Source organism: Malaclemys terrapin, chromosome 10, assembly GCF_027887155.1.
Source record: "Malaclemys terrapin pileata isolate rMalTer1 chromosome 10, rMalTer1.hap1, whole genome shotgun sequence".
Classification (NCBI taxonomy): Eukaryota; Metazoa; Chordata; order Testudines; family Emydidae; genus Malaclemys; species Malaclemys terrapin.
Window position 1 is genome coordinate 14177158 of NC_071514.1, and position 15825 is coordinate 14192982.

Below are 15825 nucleotides of genomic sequence, written 5' to 3' on the forward strand. Positions count from 1 at the left end.
TTTTGCATGCTTCACTTCGCAACCTTTATGTTCTTTTAATGCAGTATTTTTGTATGGGTTGTGTGAGCTTCTGAGTTAAACCTCTTGCTTCTGAGCTAGGTACCTCCTGTTTAATAAAACATTAACTAATTAAGAAAAAAGATCCTGTTTGGGTGACAGCAAGCAGAAAGGAAAGAGAGATGTGTGTTCAGAAAGACACCTGTTACATATGCATGTATGTTTCTCGCACCTCTTGGGGGGTTCTAATGCCTGGCTAATTGCATAAGCTCACCAGGCAAGGCCACATCCTACAGCACTGCAGCTAGACTAATGTCCTTGCACAGTCCTGGCAGTATAGGCGCCATCTTTATGAGTTGCCAGGGGTTGCTCAACCCCCTCCCTTTCCACCCCTGGTCCTGACCCCACTCCACCCCTTCCCCCAAGCCCCCACCCCTTCCTGCCCCTGGTCTGCCCCATCCCCTGAGTGCTCACTGCCCTCGCTCCTCCCCCTCCCCCCCCAGCGCCTCCTGCACGCTGCTGAACAGCTGATCCGTGGGAGGCTCTGAGAGGGAGGCAGAGGAGCTGATCGGCAGGGCCACCAGCAGGCAGGAGGCATGGGGGGAAGGGAGAGGAGCTGATCGGGGGCTGCCGGTGGGTGCTGAGCACCCACTATTTTTTTTTCTGTGGATGCTCCAGCTCTAGGACTGGCAGTGCTGCACATGCCAGGTAAGGAAAGGGCTAAGGCAGGGGTCGGCAATGTTCAGCATGCAGCTGGCCAGGGTAAGCATCCTGGCGGGCCGGGCCAGTTTTATTTACCTGCTGACGCGGCAGGTTTGGCCGATCGTGGCCCCCACTGGCCGCGGTTCGCCGTCCCGGGCCAATGGAGGCGGCGAGAAGCGGCGCGGGTGAGCGATGTGCTGGCTGCGGCTTCTCGCCACCCCTATTGGCCCGGGACGGCGAACCGCGGCCAGTGGGGGCCGCGATCGGCCGAACCTGCCGCATCAGCAGGTAAATAAAACTGGCCTGGTCCGCCAGGGCGCTTACCCTGGCGAGCTGCGTGCCAAATGTTGCCGACCCTGGGCTAAGGAATCACGGCATGGTCCTTGCACTGGTGGATACTTTCCAGCTCCTGCTGGTTTTTTCCAACAACACTGAGAATTTTCATAGTTCACCACACCCGGACTAATCCAGAGACCCAGTTCCACGCAGGGTACGTTGCGTATCTCTGCCAACAACGTTTCCCTGTGCAGTTCAAAAGCAAAGACTGTATTTATCTAAGTAACTTATATGGCCCTCATCACCATAGTATCTGAGCAGCTGTGATGGGATGTCTATCCCCACACAAGCCCTCAGTGGGTTAATGTGGGCCAGGATGCTGCATCTGGGGTGGAACCAGGGCTTGATAGGCCTGATGGCAGATGAAGCCCACCTGAGGGTACATCTACACTACAGGGGGGAGTCGATTTAAGATACGCAAATTCAGCTACGTGAATAGCGTAGCTGAATTCGACGTATCGCAGCCGACTTACCCTGTTGTGAGGACGGCGGCAAAATCGACTTCTGCGGCTTTTTGTCGGCGGCGCTTACTACCACCTCCGCTGGTGGAGTTAGAGCGCCGATTCGGGGATCGATTGTCGCGTCCCGATGGGACGCGATAAATCGATCCCCGAGAGGTCGATTTCTACCCGCCGATTCTCCTAGCCTGAGATAGGAGTGCAAAGCCAGAAAGTGCAAGTAGGAGGTGGCTGAAGGGTGAGGTCTGCAGTTACTTCCTAAAGGGAAAGAGAGTTGGTCAGGTACAAGGAGGAAATCCAAGAGAAGAGAAAGCTCTGAGGGTCCTGTCCTGGATTAGGGAGTCTGGCAAGAGGCTCAGAGGGGTGAAGTAGCCACAGAGAGTGGAGGAATCTTTGGTAGTAAACCCAGAGATAGGCAAGGACATAGAGAAAGGGGGCAGGAAGGAGCCCAGGGAAACAACAGTCTCTCAGACTAAGCAGACCTAGGTTGCTAGTCGTAGCGTCTCAGGGCTGGAACCTGGAGTAGTGGGAGGGCCTGGGTTCCCCTACCAGCCACTGGCAAAGCTCCACAGGACCTGGAGTTGAAACAGAAGACTGAAATGGCATACGGATATTGTATGGTGGGACTTTCTTACCCTAGAAGGGGAGGACTATATAGTGACCAGGCCAGAGGGCAGAGTAATGAAGAAGGAGCGCCCTGAGTCATGAAGAGAGTGAGGGAGTCATGCCATGAATAACCCACAGAAGAGAGAGCTAGATGGTGTGGGGGAGGTGCTAATTCCCAGATCATGAGGTGAGTGGGAACCCCTTCCCAATGCCTCACCATCTTCTTAAAGGTATTTATCACCTATGAGGTAGGGCATGCTATTATGCCCATTTTACAGATGGGAAGCTGAGGCACAGAGACTAAATAACTTGCCTGAGCTCACATAGGAATTCAGTGGCAGATCAGCGAATTGAACCCAAATCGCAGGTTAGCACCCAAACCAATGGCGGACCCTACCTCTTTATACAAGCAATTAGGGTCTCCCCTAAAGCATGGTCAGTGCAGAGCTCTCAAGTCTAGGACTCACTTCCCCCAGTCAGTCCGAGGGAGCTGGAGTCAACTGACCTCCATGGCAGGCTGCAAGGCTCTGCTGGAAGGGATACCTGGGGACATTTCTAAGTAAATTCTCCCCCACCCCCCCCCAGAGTAGCTTGTTCTTTGTATTTGCCAATATATTAAAAGTATTGAATGGTTGTATTATTAAATGGCATAAGATATGCTAAGGGAATCTGTTAATTCACATGTTATCTACACTGGAAAACAAATAAAATCAACAAAAGGAAGCAACAAATTTCCAGATGGTTAGTACAATTATGAGGAAAGAGCCATTTGCAATGACAGTGCAGCCAAAGGAAGAGAGTGTGTGAGTGTTTGGGACGAAATGTTAACACGGGACATGCAAGAGCTCAGGGAACTTTGTATCCGAGTACGGTAGTGTTCTCTTGTCCAAAATGTATCCACTCTCAGTGGGGTGCTGCATTTATGTGGCGCCTGATATTGCAAATAGTACCAGGTATGGAACTTTCTAGAGTGATTAGTCCCATTAACTTCCCTGGGGATTGTTCATGGCAGTCCAGAGGTAAGTGTTTGCAGGATCAGGCTCACAGTTTGCAGAGGCTTTGGATGAAAGGAACTACAGAGAAGTTACATGTTACCATGTCTTGCTGGAGTTGACCTCTGCAGTATTTATACAGTCACGAGGATGTGAATGAAAGACAAAAAATAGTGTGAGTGCACAGGGGAAAATCCTATTAAAAAGACTCCCTTCAGGCAGAGGCGGATTATGGTTTTGTGGGGCCTTGAGCCAGAGCAAGTGGGGGGCCCCCAAACCTCCCGGGCACTCCTGCCAGGAAAATGGGGTCGGGGCACGGGGGCTCGCCCTCCTCTGCCTGCCCGGCAGGAGCGCCTCTGGTCAGGAAGCCCATGTACATCTGGAAACGAGCCAGGTTCTTGAAATAAAGGGTTTCAAACCCAAATCTCTGGCCTGGCTGCAGGTCACATGGCTATGCTGGCTGGCACAAGGAACTGGCTCTGCCAGCCACCTGGTCTGGTGGGCTGGGCTGGATCCTGGGAGAGGTGGGCCCTATGTGACCAGCAGCCATCCCTCAGGATACCCTGGGGGCACAGCATGGCCCTGCAGGAGCACTGCCCTCTCCTCCTTTGCCTGGCACCCAGATCAGAGCACTTTAGACTCGATTCAGCCACAAGGGCTCTCGTTTCTTACAGCATCTCGGCTTAGCGCTGCTGATAACTCCGGTAAGCGGCCCCACCTGTGCCCGGAATCTCACAGCCCTGCGGAACCTGTGCTGCTCATTCCGACTCGCTGTAGCTTCTCTGAGTGGTCCCTTTAATCCTGTCCTGGCTGGGGGGGCTGGCAGGCCTCCTTCAAGCTTGCTTCTCCCTTGCTGCCTTGGGCTCAGCCCTCCGTTGGGCCTGATTTAGCTGCGGGAGCTCCCTATCACGTAGCTGCACTAACTTTCCCAGCGGGGTGGAGACCTGAGCCAGGCACAGGTGGGGCCTGCTGAAAGGACCCATTAGCTTGGGACATGCTGCCTCTGCCCTTCTCTGCACTCTGACCCCGTTCACTGGCAGGAGCACCAGGCTGGCGGGCAGAGCGGGGCAAGCCCCTGCGCCCCGACCCTGCTCCCCGGAAGGAGCACTGGGTGGACGGAACGGGTCAGGGCATGGGGACCCCATTTTCCCAGGGTCCCACAATTGCCCAGTGCTCCTGGGCATGGGACCCGTTGGCCCAGTGGCTAATCCGCCACTGCCTTCAGGGCAGAGGATACAAATGACATCAGATCTTACACTAATTCCATCCATGTCCTGCAGTCCCATTCTGGTTACTGCACTGAAATGCAAGAAAGCAGCAAAATCATATTTGGGGTGAAGCCTGTTTAACTTCTGCCATGTCCCTTATATCGTCTGTCCACGCTGGATCTAAACTCACGCTATCATGCGATTCTGCTGACCGACATTAATTACTAGAGCCCTGCTCCCTGACAGCAATGCCAAGGGCCTTCCAAGAGACAGTCAAACACCTAACGCAGCACATGCCTTATTGTAATCTGCTTCAGCTACACTGAGAGGCTGTTTATCTGTATGAAGTTGTTGTGGGGGTAGGTTGTGTTCTCCTCCCACACGAGGGGTGGGGTCCCCTCCACTGCCATGTGCACTGCGGCAGACCAGTCCCAAAGCCAATCCCATATGTCATCACATGCTCGATCCATACAACTCCCCAGCCTTCAAACTGCCCCCTGGAGTTGAAATCCACTCACTGTTTTAGCTGCTGGTCGTGCTAGTCTCTGCCGCTGCCACGCTGCGCTGCATTGGCCCTTCGGATGCGGCCCTTCCTGACAGTGAATGGGTGAAAACAAGGGAAGGAGAAAAACAAAAGAGAAGGGGAGGGGGAGAGGAGGAGGGAGTATGTCGGGGGGGATGAAGCAGGGGGACAAGAAGGGAGAGGGTATGTCTTTAACTGAACTGTATGGCTTTCACTGGCTGCAACATTCTAACAGCTTTACAACACTCATCGTGATCATCCACTATTGTGCTGAGGCACGTTGCACCACTGCTCGGCACCTGGGGTCATCAATTAAACAAGTGCAAAGGACTAAACAAAGTGATGGGCACCTGTGAATTGGACCCCTGACTTACATGATAAAAGCCACTGAATAACACTGAGACCCTGTACAAAAAGTCTCCTTTCCTTCTTGTAGCACAGAAGGAACTGTAAAGGGCTGGAATTGTCCCTTGTGTCCAACTCCGAGATATCTCCAGTTCCTTTGCTACTAAACTTCCTCCTTAGAATGATGTACTTGGATTGATATCACTGCAGATGGGACAGGGCCCAGGCCCAGGCCTTTACTCAGCCAAAACTTCCAGGGAACATTTGGCCTGAATCAAGACTGAGGAACTGATCCTGTAAGGTGCCGAGCGCTTGTCACTTTCACTGAAGCAAACAGGAATTCAAGCTGCTCAGAACCTGACAGGGAGTGCTCAGAGCCTCTCAGAATTAGGGTCCTAAAGGTTCACAGGATGAAGCACCCACTATATAATGGATGGTTATGAGCCAGCACTCCTACTGGAGAGGCTATTCTTGTAGCTAATTTTGCAGTGTAATACAGCAGTAACATAGATGCTATGCTATTCTCTGCTACACATGCCCCTCAGCGTTAGGGACCACTGAGAGCAGCAATATAAAAGTGGACTCATGAGAGCAACTTGTTCCACTTTTATTTAGTTTACAGGTATCCTAAGCCAGAGGAGCGACATGACAGACAGAAAAGTGTTTGGCCTCACAGTGATTCAGTAATCTGCCTTTCTGTGACAACTTCCACCTCTATAGTGCTCTTCACAAACAGGAATTAAACCTCAAAATACCCCCGTGAGGTAGGGAGGAATTATACCCATTTCAGACAGGGAAGCTGAGTTTACAGCCCTGATTTGCAGTGGTGCAAAGTTATTAAGCAGCTTGTGGTGACACCCTGAGTTTCATTTACAGTACTTCCTCCCCCCAGTCATTTCAGTCACATTTTGGAAGTACAGGAGCCTATCCTGCAAGATTATGACTGGCCTCGAATTCCATCCCCACTGGTGGGCATGACAGATGCTCTGGCCCTCAGAGAATTGGGCCCAAAGAAGAGAAGAAGAAAAAAATATTATAAAAGAATAAAGGAGAAAACACTGAAAGAAGACTTCGGCTGTATTAAAGCAGAAGGGAAACCAGAGGACACTGGGCAAATAATGTGGAACGGCCGTGGCAGATACTGTGAAATCAGTGAGTAAGTCCTCTCCGGTGAAATGGACTTCAAGGGCAAAAATTAAAGGGACATCCCTGAGCTATGCATGTAGTTGGAGAGCACTGCTCTGCACACGTGACCATTTTCATAGGCGGTGCTTAAGAACACAACACGGACTGCTGCCAAATTAAAGCAAAGAAGTAAGTGGGTTTGGGAGGCATGGCCACCTAGTTCCACTCACGTGCACCTTTTCACCGTAGCTAGCGGTGCAAATTTGAGCTGCTACCTGTAGCTGCAAGATCATCCCGTTCAGGCAATTGCTGTCTGAATGGCTGAAAAGCCTCTAAATTGCTTTGCTCTATTCCGAACAAATCAAATGCCTGAGGAATGAGAACTGGGTGGGAAAGAGGTTGAGAAAATGATTTCACTGCTGTTTAAATTTCCTGTTCATTAAAATGTTACAGAGTTAGAAAAGTCCGCTGCACAAACTCTCCCAGCCAGCAGTGTCACAGGACGGGCATCAAAAAAGATACAGAGCAAATGAAGTCATCAGCAATGGAAAAACACACCAATCCAGCCCAATACAGAACAATGCAAATCCCACCTCAAACATGAGGCTGCAAGAGACATTTTCCCGGTGTCTATCCCTTACCACGTGCTTATTCAATCACAAATAACTTAGGGAGAGAGAAACCCAAATGCAATTTATATCTCAGTCCAAGTAAATATGAAGAAGCTGTTGAATCTGACTATAAAAGCCAATGATCTCATATGTTTTCCTCACATGTATTGGAAAAAACTAGGAGTGGAGTTACTACCCTGCTGCTATGAGATACTGGCAAAGTATTCCGAACTATAGGTACTGCATGTTGTCACTAATTACTGCAGAAAAGGAAAGGGGGGTTGGAGTAAGAAAATATAAACATTTCTTCCCTGTGAATTCCTTTGACGATCTGATGATGTGATGCCCACACAAATGATTCTCCCCTCCTCCCCCAATTCAGCGTGGCATGCACAGAAAAAAATAACTATTTTCAGTTGTGCTCGGTACTTGAGTTACCCTCCCCAAAAAAGATTTCTATTTCTATATATGTGCAATTTTGTGCATCGTTGCCCAAATGTACGGTGAAGCATGCTTTCTCTGCAAGCCTAGCCCTAAATGGTCCGTTTCTTAAGCACAGCTGTTTGCAAATACTGTCTTTCTCCCTCTTTCATCTCCAGCTGGTTTAGAGTAGGAGTTCACAGAGGGTGGCTGGGAGAGGAGGAGGATTATGAAATGGAGGGGAAGAGAGAAAGAATTCAGGCCACGCAGGAGTCAGGAGAAACATGCTCTCTTCCTATGCAAATATCTTAATTATAGAGGATGAGGAAGATATTTGTATGTTAATTTTCATAGCTAGGTTTTCAATTTTGTCTTTGAGAAAGGCCTTTTGCACCGGGGGGAAACCTTCAAATCTATCCACTTAAAAAGCCACTGCCGTGAGCAACACATTAAAAAAAAAAATTAAGCCGAGCTCCTATTAAACTCTCATAAGTTCTCCACCTCCCCTTCCCTTGCTGATCCCCAAGGTGTTTGTGGCTAAAAGACAGCTTGCGACCCTTCTCTTCTGCTGCCCCTTCCTGCTTGTGATCTCACGGGCGCTGCGATGGCGATGAATGGTGATGTCACAGGATTGCGGGTAGGGCGCAAGCAGGAGGAGGCAGCTGATCCGCGGGGGAGCAGTGGAGAGTATGGACCCAGCACTGGAAGAGAGGAGGGACTTGCTGCATCTAATTCTTAACTCATCTCCCTGAATGTGGCAAAGGCTTTTCTAAAACATCATGTGAATTTTTGTCATTGTTTCTGGTGCCACCTGGGACAATGAGTGGAAGTGTCCAAAAAAAGTTGGGAAACACATTTCTCATCCTTCTTGTCGGTCTGGCTTCATCTGTAATATCCTAGGGTCAGCTTCGTACGCTTTCCTTTGCATGGCTCTGGTGGCACTAAGGGACCAGACACTGGTGAGAACGCCCTATCTGCGGCTTCCCCTAGGCATACATCTGGCTCCTGAAGTATTCTCTGTGCAGCCCTTGGCATACGGGAGGTGGGGAATGGTGTGGCTAGAGCACACTGCTCCAGCAATCTCCAGCTGATGGATATCCACTGGGGGCCACAGTTGGCCAGCATAGACTAGAGCAGGCTCTAGGCTTCTTTAATCTATGATGGGGCTGGAGGAGAACCAGCTCTACGATCAGGGAGCCATCAACAGCTTTCTTTGCCCCTGCAGCTGTTTGCTTCACCCAGCAGAAACTGGCTACAGCAGAGAATCCAGCCCTTAGGGTCTAGGCATAACTGGAATTTGAGTGGAAGGAAGCAGAAGGACCCTGAAATCTCACCAGAAAACCTGCTGCCTCACGATTAGCAGTACAGTTGTGCAGGTAAGAAGCATGGACTATTTGGATGATCATCTGGATTTCTTTGTGTTGAATAAAATGGAACCTCCATGTTACTGGTGTTGGTTTGCCCCTCACTCATATGGGTTCAGCATTTGATTGATTACCCACAGCTGATTGGAATTTCTCCAGACCATACTGGTGTAGAGATCAGGCTGGAAATCTCATGAGAACAGGGCCTCTTGGGAGACTTCCTGTATTTGCTGGTTTTGGATCACTTCATGCTGAGCCAATTGGCTTTTACACAATGGCCTGATGCTTTCATGTATTCTGCAAACAGGAGATGCAAGGGCAGGGTACAAGTTAAAGGCAGAGCTAACTGAACTGCTTCTGACTTCACCAAACATCTGAAGTTGAGCTTCACTGCTGGAAGAAGGCTCAAGGCCTCAGTTCAAGCTCTTGATGAAGATTTGGAGGGGGGGAGGGCATATTGAGCTCTGGTTGAAAGCTCATGTGTTGGTTATCAATGAGTGAAACTATGTGGGTTTGGCTACCTCTGGGAGTCCACTTAGCTCTGGGGAAGATGCAGGGATGTGGTGACCTCAGGCACAAGGTCCTGGATTTAGTTTGAGCTCTGGATTAAGTTTTGGGGTTCCGTTTAAGCCGTGGGGGAAGGTTCAGGTTGATTCTCATTTTACCTGAACCCGTTTAAGAGCATCATGCACTAGTGATGATGCTACGACTGAGTCTGGTGGCACAAATCCTGAGCTGGTGGTGATACTAGGGCAGAGGTCAAACCTCCTAGCACGGCTGGCAGGCTGGCGTTTTCACTAGTTGATTACAGACTATTCTTCACAGTCCCCTTTTGTGTCTGTGCTTCAAAGAAGACGTCACTAGACTGGTGAGAGGTCTTAGCCGGCCACATCCCTCTCATTATAGAAATTAAATGAACAGTATATACATCAAAACAGCAACCCAGCCATGTGATGGGCAGGTGGGGGGGGGGGTAGAGGGAGGGCTGAGGGTGTGGGGTGGAATTAGGGTAATTACCATTCCTGAGAAAATGCCATGAATTACAACACAACCTAATTACCCCGATTAATTCTTCTGCTTTGTGAAGGGCTCTTAACTATCAAAGAGAGAGAGAGAGGAAAAAAGAACCTTTACAATTTGTTGGTTTTTTTCCCATCGGTGTAAAAGTCAGGGGTGGAGGGTGGGGAAAAGAGTCCGGATAAAACACAAGATGCTGCTCTTACATCTTCCTTTCAGAGATAATAAACTGTACTGTGAATTCAATTTGCAGCGGTTTTACAGGAGCCGGAGTGATATCAAAGACCAACACATTTAATATTGCGCAGTCTCTTACTACACACATGGAACACCCAGTGTGCTGGCCCAGGGAGACTTATCCTGCACTGCCACACAGGAGTTTCCCTTTCCAAACCCGGGTGACTCCCAGTCCTGCTCTCTCACTTCTGACTGCCAGTAGGGACTGGCGCAGTGAGTAGGTAGCATGCGGAGTCCTGAATACTGAGCACCAGCTGAGTAAGCAGCAGCATGGTTGTATTCTGATGGGAGTCCCATCCAGACCTCATCTGGGAGGTTGGTGACTGACGCTGGCACTGGAATAGAGAGGTATGAAAGTGGGGAGAATGAAGTTGCATAGCGCTCCCTAAAAGGATACAAAGATACACTGAGAAAAATATTCCCATCAGTAGTGGAGATCTCCATTCTCTGGCCAAGTTCACTGCAAGTCTCCGGCCACCAGTCCGCAGGCACATCTGCATCCATTCTGAAAGTCTCCAGGTTCCCTTTCTCTCACCCTGAGGCACCTTCTACAGCTCTTATAGTCCCCTAATAGCACCCATGACTATCTCTGAATGTGACTGTAGCACATACTCTGCCACGGCGTCTCCTATATTATGGGGAGCCCTTAATTAATCGGAACACTCCGCCCAGCTCCAAGTTCCTTTCATCTGCGGATCTCAAAGCATTTTTACAGACATTAAAATTTCCAGCACTGCCAGGCTGTAAATCGTATTATCACTTCCATTTTATAGAAGCGGAACCTGAGGTACAGAGAGGTGAGGTGATCTGGATTCATTAGCCAGCGTTAGCACTGCACTGTGAAGCTGCAAAGTCCTATATGTGTTATATGGGCTGCCCAAGAACTTACAGCAAAGTCAGTAAGACTAGACCGGGATGGACATTTGGACAGCGGTTTGTTTCCAAGTCCCAGACTGGGATATGGAGGGAAGAGCCCACAGTGCTCCTAAGTACACTCCGCATAGCGGGCAGGCTTCTGGTGCCGGCCCATTTGCTTCAGACATGCCTCCTGGAAGAACTGCAAGAGGGATGAGAGTGGAGAGCTCCTCAGCAATTCCCAGTGAGAAATGGCTGGTATTTCACAGACCATTATTTCTTCAGTATTAATTAAGGGAAAAGGGTTAGCGCTCTGCTAATTAGTATTAGTCAAATGGGAATGAAGTAATGCCAGAAGGGCGGGTGACAAATCGATTTCCCCCACTTTTGCCCAGTAAACTTCAGACAGATTTCTAAAACGGGAAGGCTGATGGATTAGCTCGAAATACTAGTACGTTTTCAAACCACTTTTACGTATTGGTACAGTAAAACCTGTTCTAACTCTACTGGGGATTGGATGAAAGATGTGACATTGCATCCAAACTTGGGGCAGGGAGTCCGGCACTATTCTTGCTGGCACTGCTGTGCTGTAGCTGGGCGTTTTTCTTGGTGCTAAGAGCCTCACAGTGAATGCCACCCTGCCCTCGTGGGACATGGAGATGGACAATAAAGCAAAGTCCTAGAGCAGCAGGGGAAGAGATAACAGGGATATTATATTAATGAAGGATTCTATAGTAATAAAATACCATGGCGATGGATGTGTGAGAAATGCCAATGGCTAGATTAGAGCTGAAACTCTTAAATGAATTGAAAAATGATGGGGACTAAGCATTATCCAATGTTACTATACCAGGAATGATGTTGTAACAAGGTTTCACTGCTTTTGATTCTACCAAACTCCCCTATTCTGATTGGATCTTTGTCCTCACTCCTGCTGTCATCTCCATGTTAGGACATTAACTGGGCGTCATTAGATGTTGGCTATAGAGAAGCCAGGATCAGGGTTCTCTTCCGAAGACTTAGAAATGTCACCCTTCCTTCCCCTGGTCTCCTACCATTACAAGCCAGCAACTGCAATAATGTCATGCGGAAAGTATTTAATTTAAGTTGGGGAGTGGATTAAAAAGGAGAAAAGACCGAACTTTCACCCAGAGCTCCAATTAATCCTGAGCCATGTAGGGTGCTGGGAAGAATTCTGTTAACTTTTCATTTCCATGACTTTCCATGTTTCTGGCCATGACCCGCCAGGCCAATGACAAAACATCACCAGAAAATATCTTCTTCCAACACTTCCAACCAGATTTTACAGACTCGAGGGGCTTGTACACCACCGGTGAAGCACCCAATTCAAGCTGAACTGTTAGGAATGCAATTCACCACTCATTAAAACACCGGGTACCCTTCTCTCGTTTTGGTGAAGGGGAACCCAATGACCTCACTGAGGAGATTCAACATCCCATCGAGACTAGCAAGGGCACGGGCCAGGGTTGGTTGGGATCTTTCCCTAAGGTAGTGCCTAAGAGAGGAGGGTGTGAGTGAGGAAGTCACCTACTTTTTAGGATCCAAGCATAACCCACACCTGCAGCATCCTCTGCTGTTCCATTCCTGCCCACCCCCAGCTGTCAGAGAAACTCAGTCCTGACCTGCTGCACCATCTGCTGTTCCAGCCCTTGCCTCCTGCACATAACTGCTGATTCATCTCAGTTTTAACTTACAGAATCCCGGATATTCCAGTCCAGGGCTCCCCACACAAATCCGTTGCACCTAAATCCTGACCTGCAAGTCCCCCTTCCCCTCATTGCAGTCCTGGGTCTTTTTTCTGAAAAAGACTCCATTCATGAAATTAAAAAAAAAAAAAATTCTCACCAATTCGCAGCTATTCAATCTTTTATTCCCACAGGGAGCAAAACCAAAAATGAAATGGAACATTAAACAATGCTTTACAGCAATGTTCCTTCAATTCTGTGGAATGCACACAGGTTTTAGGATTCAGCTCATCCCCATCCCACCCCTCCACCCTCCCTCCCTTTCGAATCAAAGATTTTATCTCAGATCTTTTCATACTTGCCAAAAAACACTTCCTCCCCATCCCCATAAGAAACCCTGTCTTGTCAAAGCAGGTTTAAAAGCAAGAGCTGATGGGATTCCTAAGTGATCCGCGTGGGAAAGGACACATCTGTCTTCAGACTGAACATGGAGAGAGGGAGAACAAATCACTCTGTTGCTTTTGTTACGTCAATGTTTGTTTTCTGTATCCAAACGTGTAACAGGAAATTAAGCAGTTCACCTTTGTAAAGCATTTTGCATCCTACTTATGCATGAGCCAGATGGTGCTTTCTCTTTGTTTTAAAAGATTAAAAATGGAAAAGGAAAGAAATGGCTAGGAGTTAATCCCAAACCTGGAATGCACTCCCGCATCCCATGCGCCTAGTTATCCGCACTCAGCAGTGCTGGGCGAGGGCAAACACACAGACCAACAGATTTAAGTAAGCTGCAGCCTTCAGAGTGCTGCAGACCTGTCAGATCTTGTCAGTTTTCAGATGGAATCCTTCACAGCCTTCTCAGAAAATGATAAATTACTGTATTCTTCTGGGGCCTCAACCTGGATACACAACACAATGTGATGCAGAAATCACCCGAAATAGAACTTTGCTCCAGGTTCCTACCAACGGGAAATATCCTCAACAGAAAGGTGTTCTGCATGGACCCTGAGAAGTTGGCTCAGGGAACTTACTATGGGGGTTATACCCACTGCTTGGTACCATACCCAAAGGGTAAACCTTAAAGGATGAACTCATCAGCCACATCCTAGTGGCTGCATACGGGAGTCCAAGCCCTACTTTGATTCTCAGACTTGGGATCTTGCTCTCTGTCTGTGTTGCTTCAACAGCAACCATTTGTGGTGTCTGGTCAAACAGCCCTTCCTGCTGGGCATGAGCAACAGGGACGGGTGAGCTCTGAAGCCCAAAAGATCCAGTTTTAATGCAAGAGACGACAGGAGTAAAAACCCTAAGATGCATTCAGGGCCAAGAAGCACGATTGTGGCTGAGGAATTGCTTGCCTTGCCCAGGTTTGCAAGAGAACCCAATGACACTATACACCAGGGTTACAGCCAAAGGGTCCCTGAGACCACAGCCACAGAGCCACATCCAACACCAGTGGTGTCACCACCAGCTTTTTGCCCAGAAAGGTGGCAACAGCTGCTAGCAGGGAGCTCAGCAATGCCGACTGCCATTCACAAACCGTATTCCGCCCCACAATTCAAACCCAGCAAAGCAAGTCTCATGTTATTAAAGAATGTTGTTGTGCTAAGTGAAAGCAGAAGGGGAGATGGAGACAGTTTGGGGGGAATGTTGGAGCAGAGGACAGAGCAGTTAGGACTCCTGGGTTTTGCTCCCAGCTCTAAGAGGGACATGGCCTGCTAGCTAAGGGAGGGGATAAGGGAATCAAGAGACATGGGTGCAATTCTGTCCTCTGCCACTGATTCACCGTGTGACCTTAGGCAAATCACTTAACCTACCTGTGCTTCATTTTCCCCATGTGTAAACAGGAGTAATAATAGTGACCCCGACTTCTCCGGGGTGATTGTGGGGACCCCTTCAAATGGACAGTGCTAGAGAAGGGCTAAGTAGTAGTAGTAGTGGATTAAATGATCAAGATTTGTTTTTAATCCTAAAAATTGGCCTCTGAAGAACAAAACTCTTCCCCTGGGACTCTCTGCTTGTATAGAGCACAGTGCCAGGGGCTGCTCTGGCCACACAAGGCAGTTGGTGTGATACAAAGAAAAACCCACTAGAAACAGATGACTTCTAAAGACGCTGCAGTGACTGGCTGGAAAGGGAGCGTTTTAACTTCCACCTCCTCAGTCAATAAAGACCTAAAAAATCCTTCTGCGAGAAGATGGGCGGGGCCCCAGGACATCTCCATTATAGAGAGTGAAAAGGGCCCAGCACAGTCCCTTCATCCACGAAGCTCTTTGGAGTGCTCACTCCTTTGCACAGTACTAGTGGGAAGACAGCGATCCTGCTACTTCGATGACTTACAGAAACCCTGAAGAAGTGAGCTGTAGCCCACGAAAGCTTATGCTGAAATAAATTTGTTAGTCTCTAAGGTGCCACAAGTACTCCTGTTCTTTTTGCAGAAACCCTACTGGGGGGGGTTTCAATAATGTAGTTAGACGGAGCATATCTTTTCTACAGCCATAGAGAGAAGACTCAGATAATACCAGCTTGACAGCTCATCCTACTCCAAATCCTGCAAGATTCCTCCAGACGACATGCCCACTAACTCCTTATCTAGCCTGGTTCTTAAAATCTCTGCACTGACAGTGTCTTAACCATCCCCACCTTGGCCACTGCTCAATCGCTCTGTTAAGAGCTTTCCTCTGTCCATCTCCACTCTCCATTCCCCCACAAGATAGCTCCTACCTCATGTTGTTTTAAAACAACGTGGCCATGGATCACTCTGCCCCAAGGTGACAGAAATCAGGTGGAGAATCAGCAGCCCACTATACAGAACCAGACCCCCTATGTTACAATCCGAAAGGACCCAAACCCAGAACGTGCCCTACAGCAACAGCTTCCACTTTTTATCCTGAAAGACTCTTTTTTTGTGGAGGGCGGGGTGCTGACTCCTCTACATGATTCCCCTCAAAGCAAAACCAATTTTCCACAGCTGAGGAGAGCTTCCTTCAGAGCCCATCAGTAAAGCTCCTACATCAGCCAGATGGGGCACTGCAGAGCAACACAAGGGGGTGTGTAAGGACACAGGAATGTGTAAGAATAAATCGCAGAAGATAAGGCTGGAAAGGAGCTCCTGGGTCATTGAGTCGAGTTCTAGCATTTAGTGCTGCACTAAACCCAGGTATTTATTTTCTAGTCTCCTGTTGAACTTCTCTAATGACGGGGCCTGAGCAACCTAGGTTGGCAAATTATTCCATTGTCTAAATAATGTCCCTTTTGAAAGACAGTCCTGAGGTCAAACCTAAATTGCCTATTATTTCCTCTCCCTTATATTATGCAGTTATCAG

The 15825-nt window shown here is 48.7% G+C and overlaps 1 protein-coding gene across 3 annotated transcripts in view; it reads right to left on the reverse strand.

Moving 5' to 3' along the window:
• NTRK3 (neurotrophic receptor tyrosine kinase 3) overlaps positions 1-15825 on the reverse strand; it is a 345792-nt gene that overhangs the window by 42315 nt on the left and 287652 nt on the right. Inside the window, exon 16 of one of the 3 annotated variants that reach the window (XM_054041829.1) lies at positions 4818-4892. The exons of the other annotated variants lie outside the window; for them this stretch is intronic. Within the exon in view, the coding sequence (XP_053897804.1) occupies positions 4818-4892 (75 nt within the window). The remainder of the gene's footprint in view (positions 1-4817; positions 4893-15825) is intronic. 3 annotated transcript variants of the gene reach the window in all.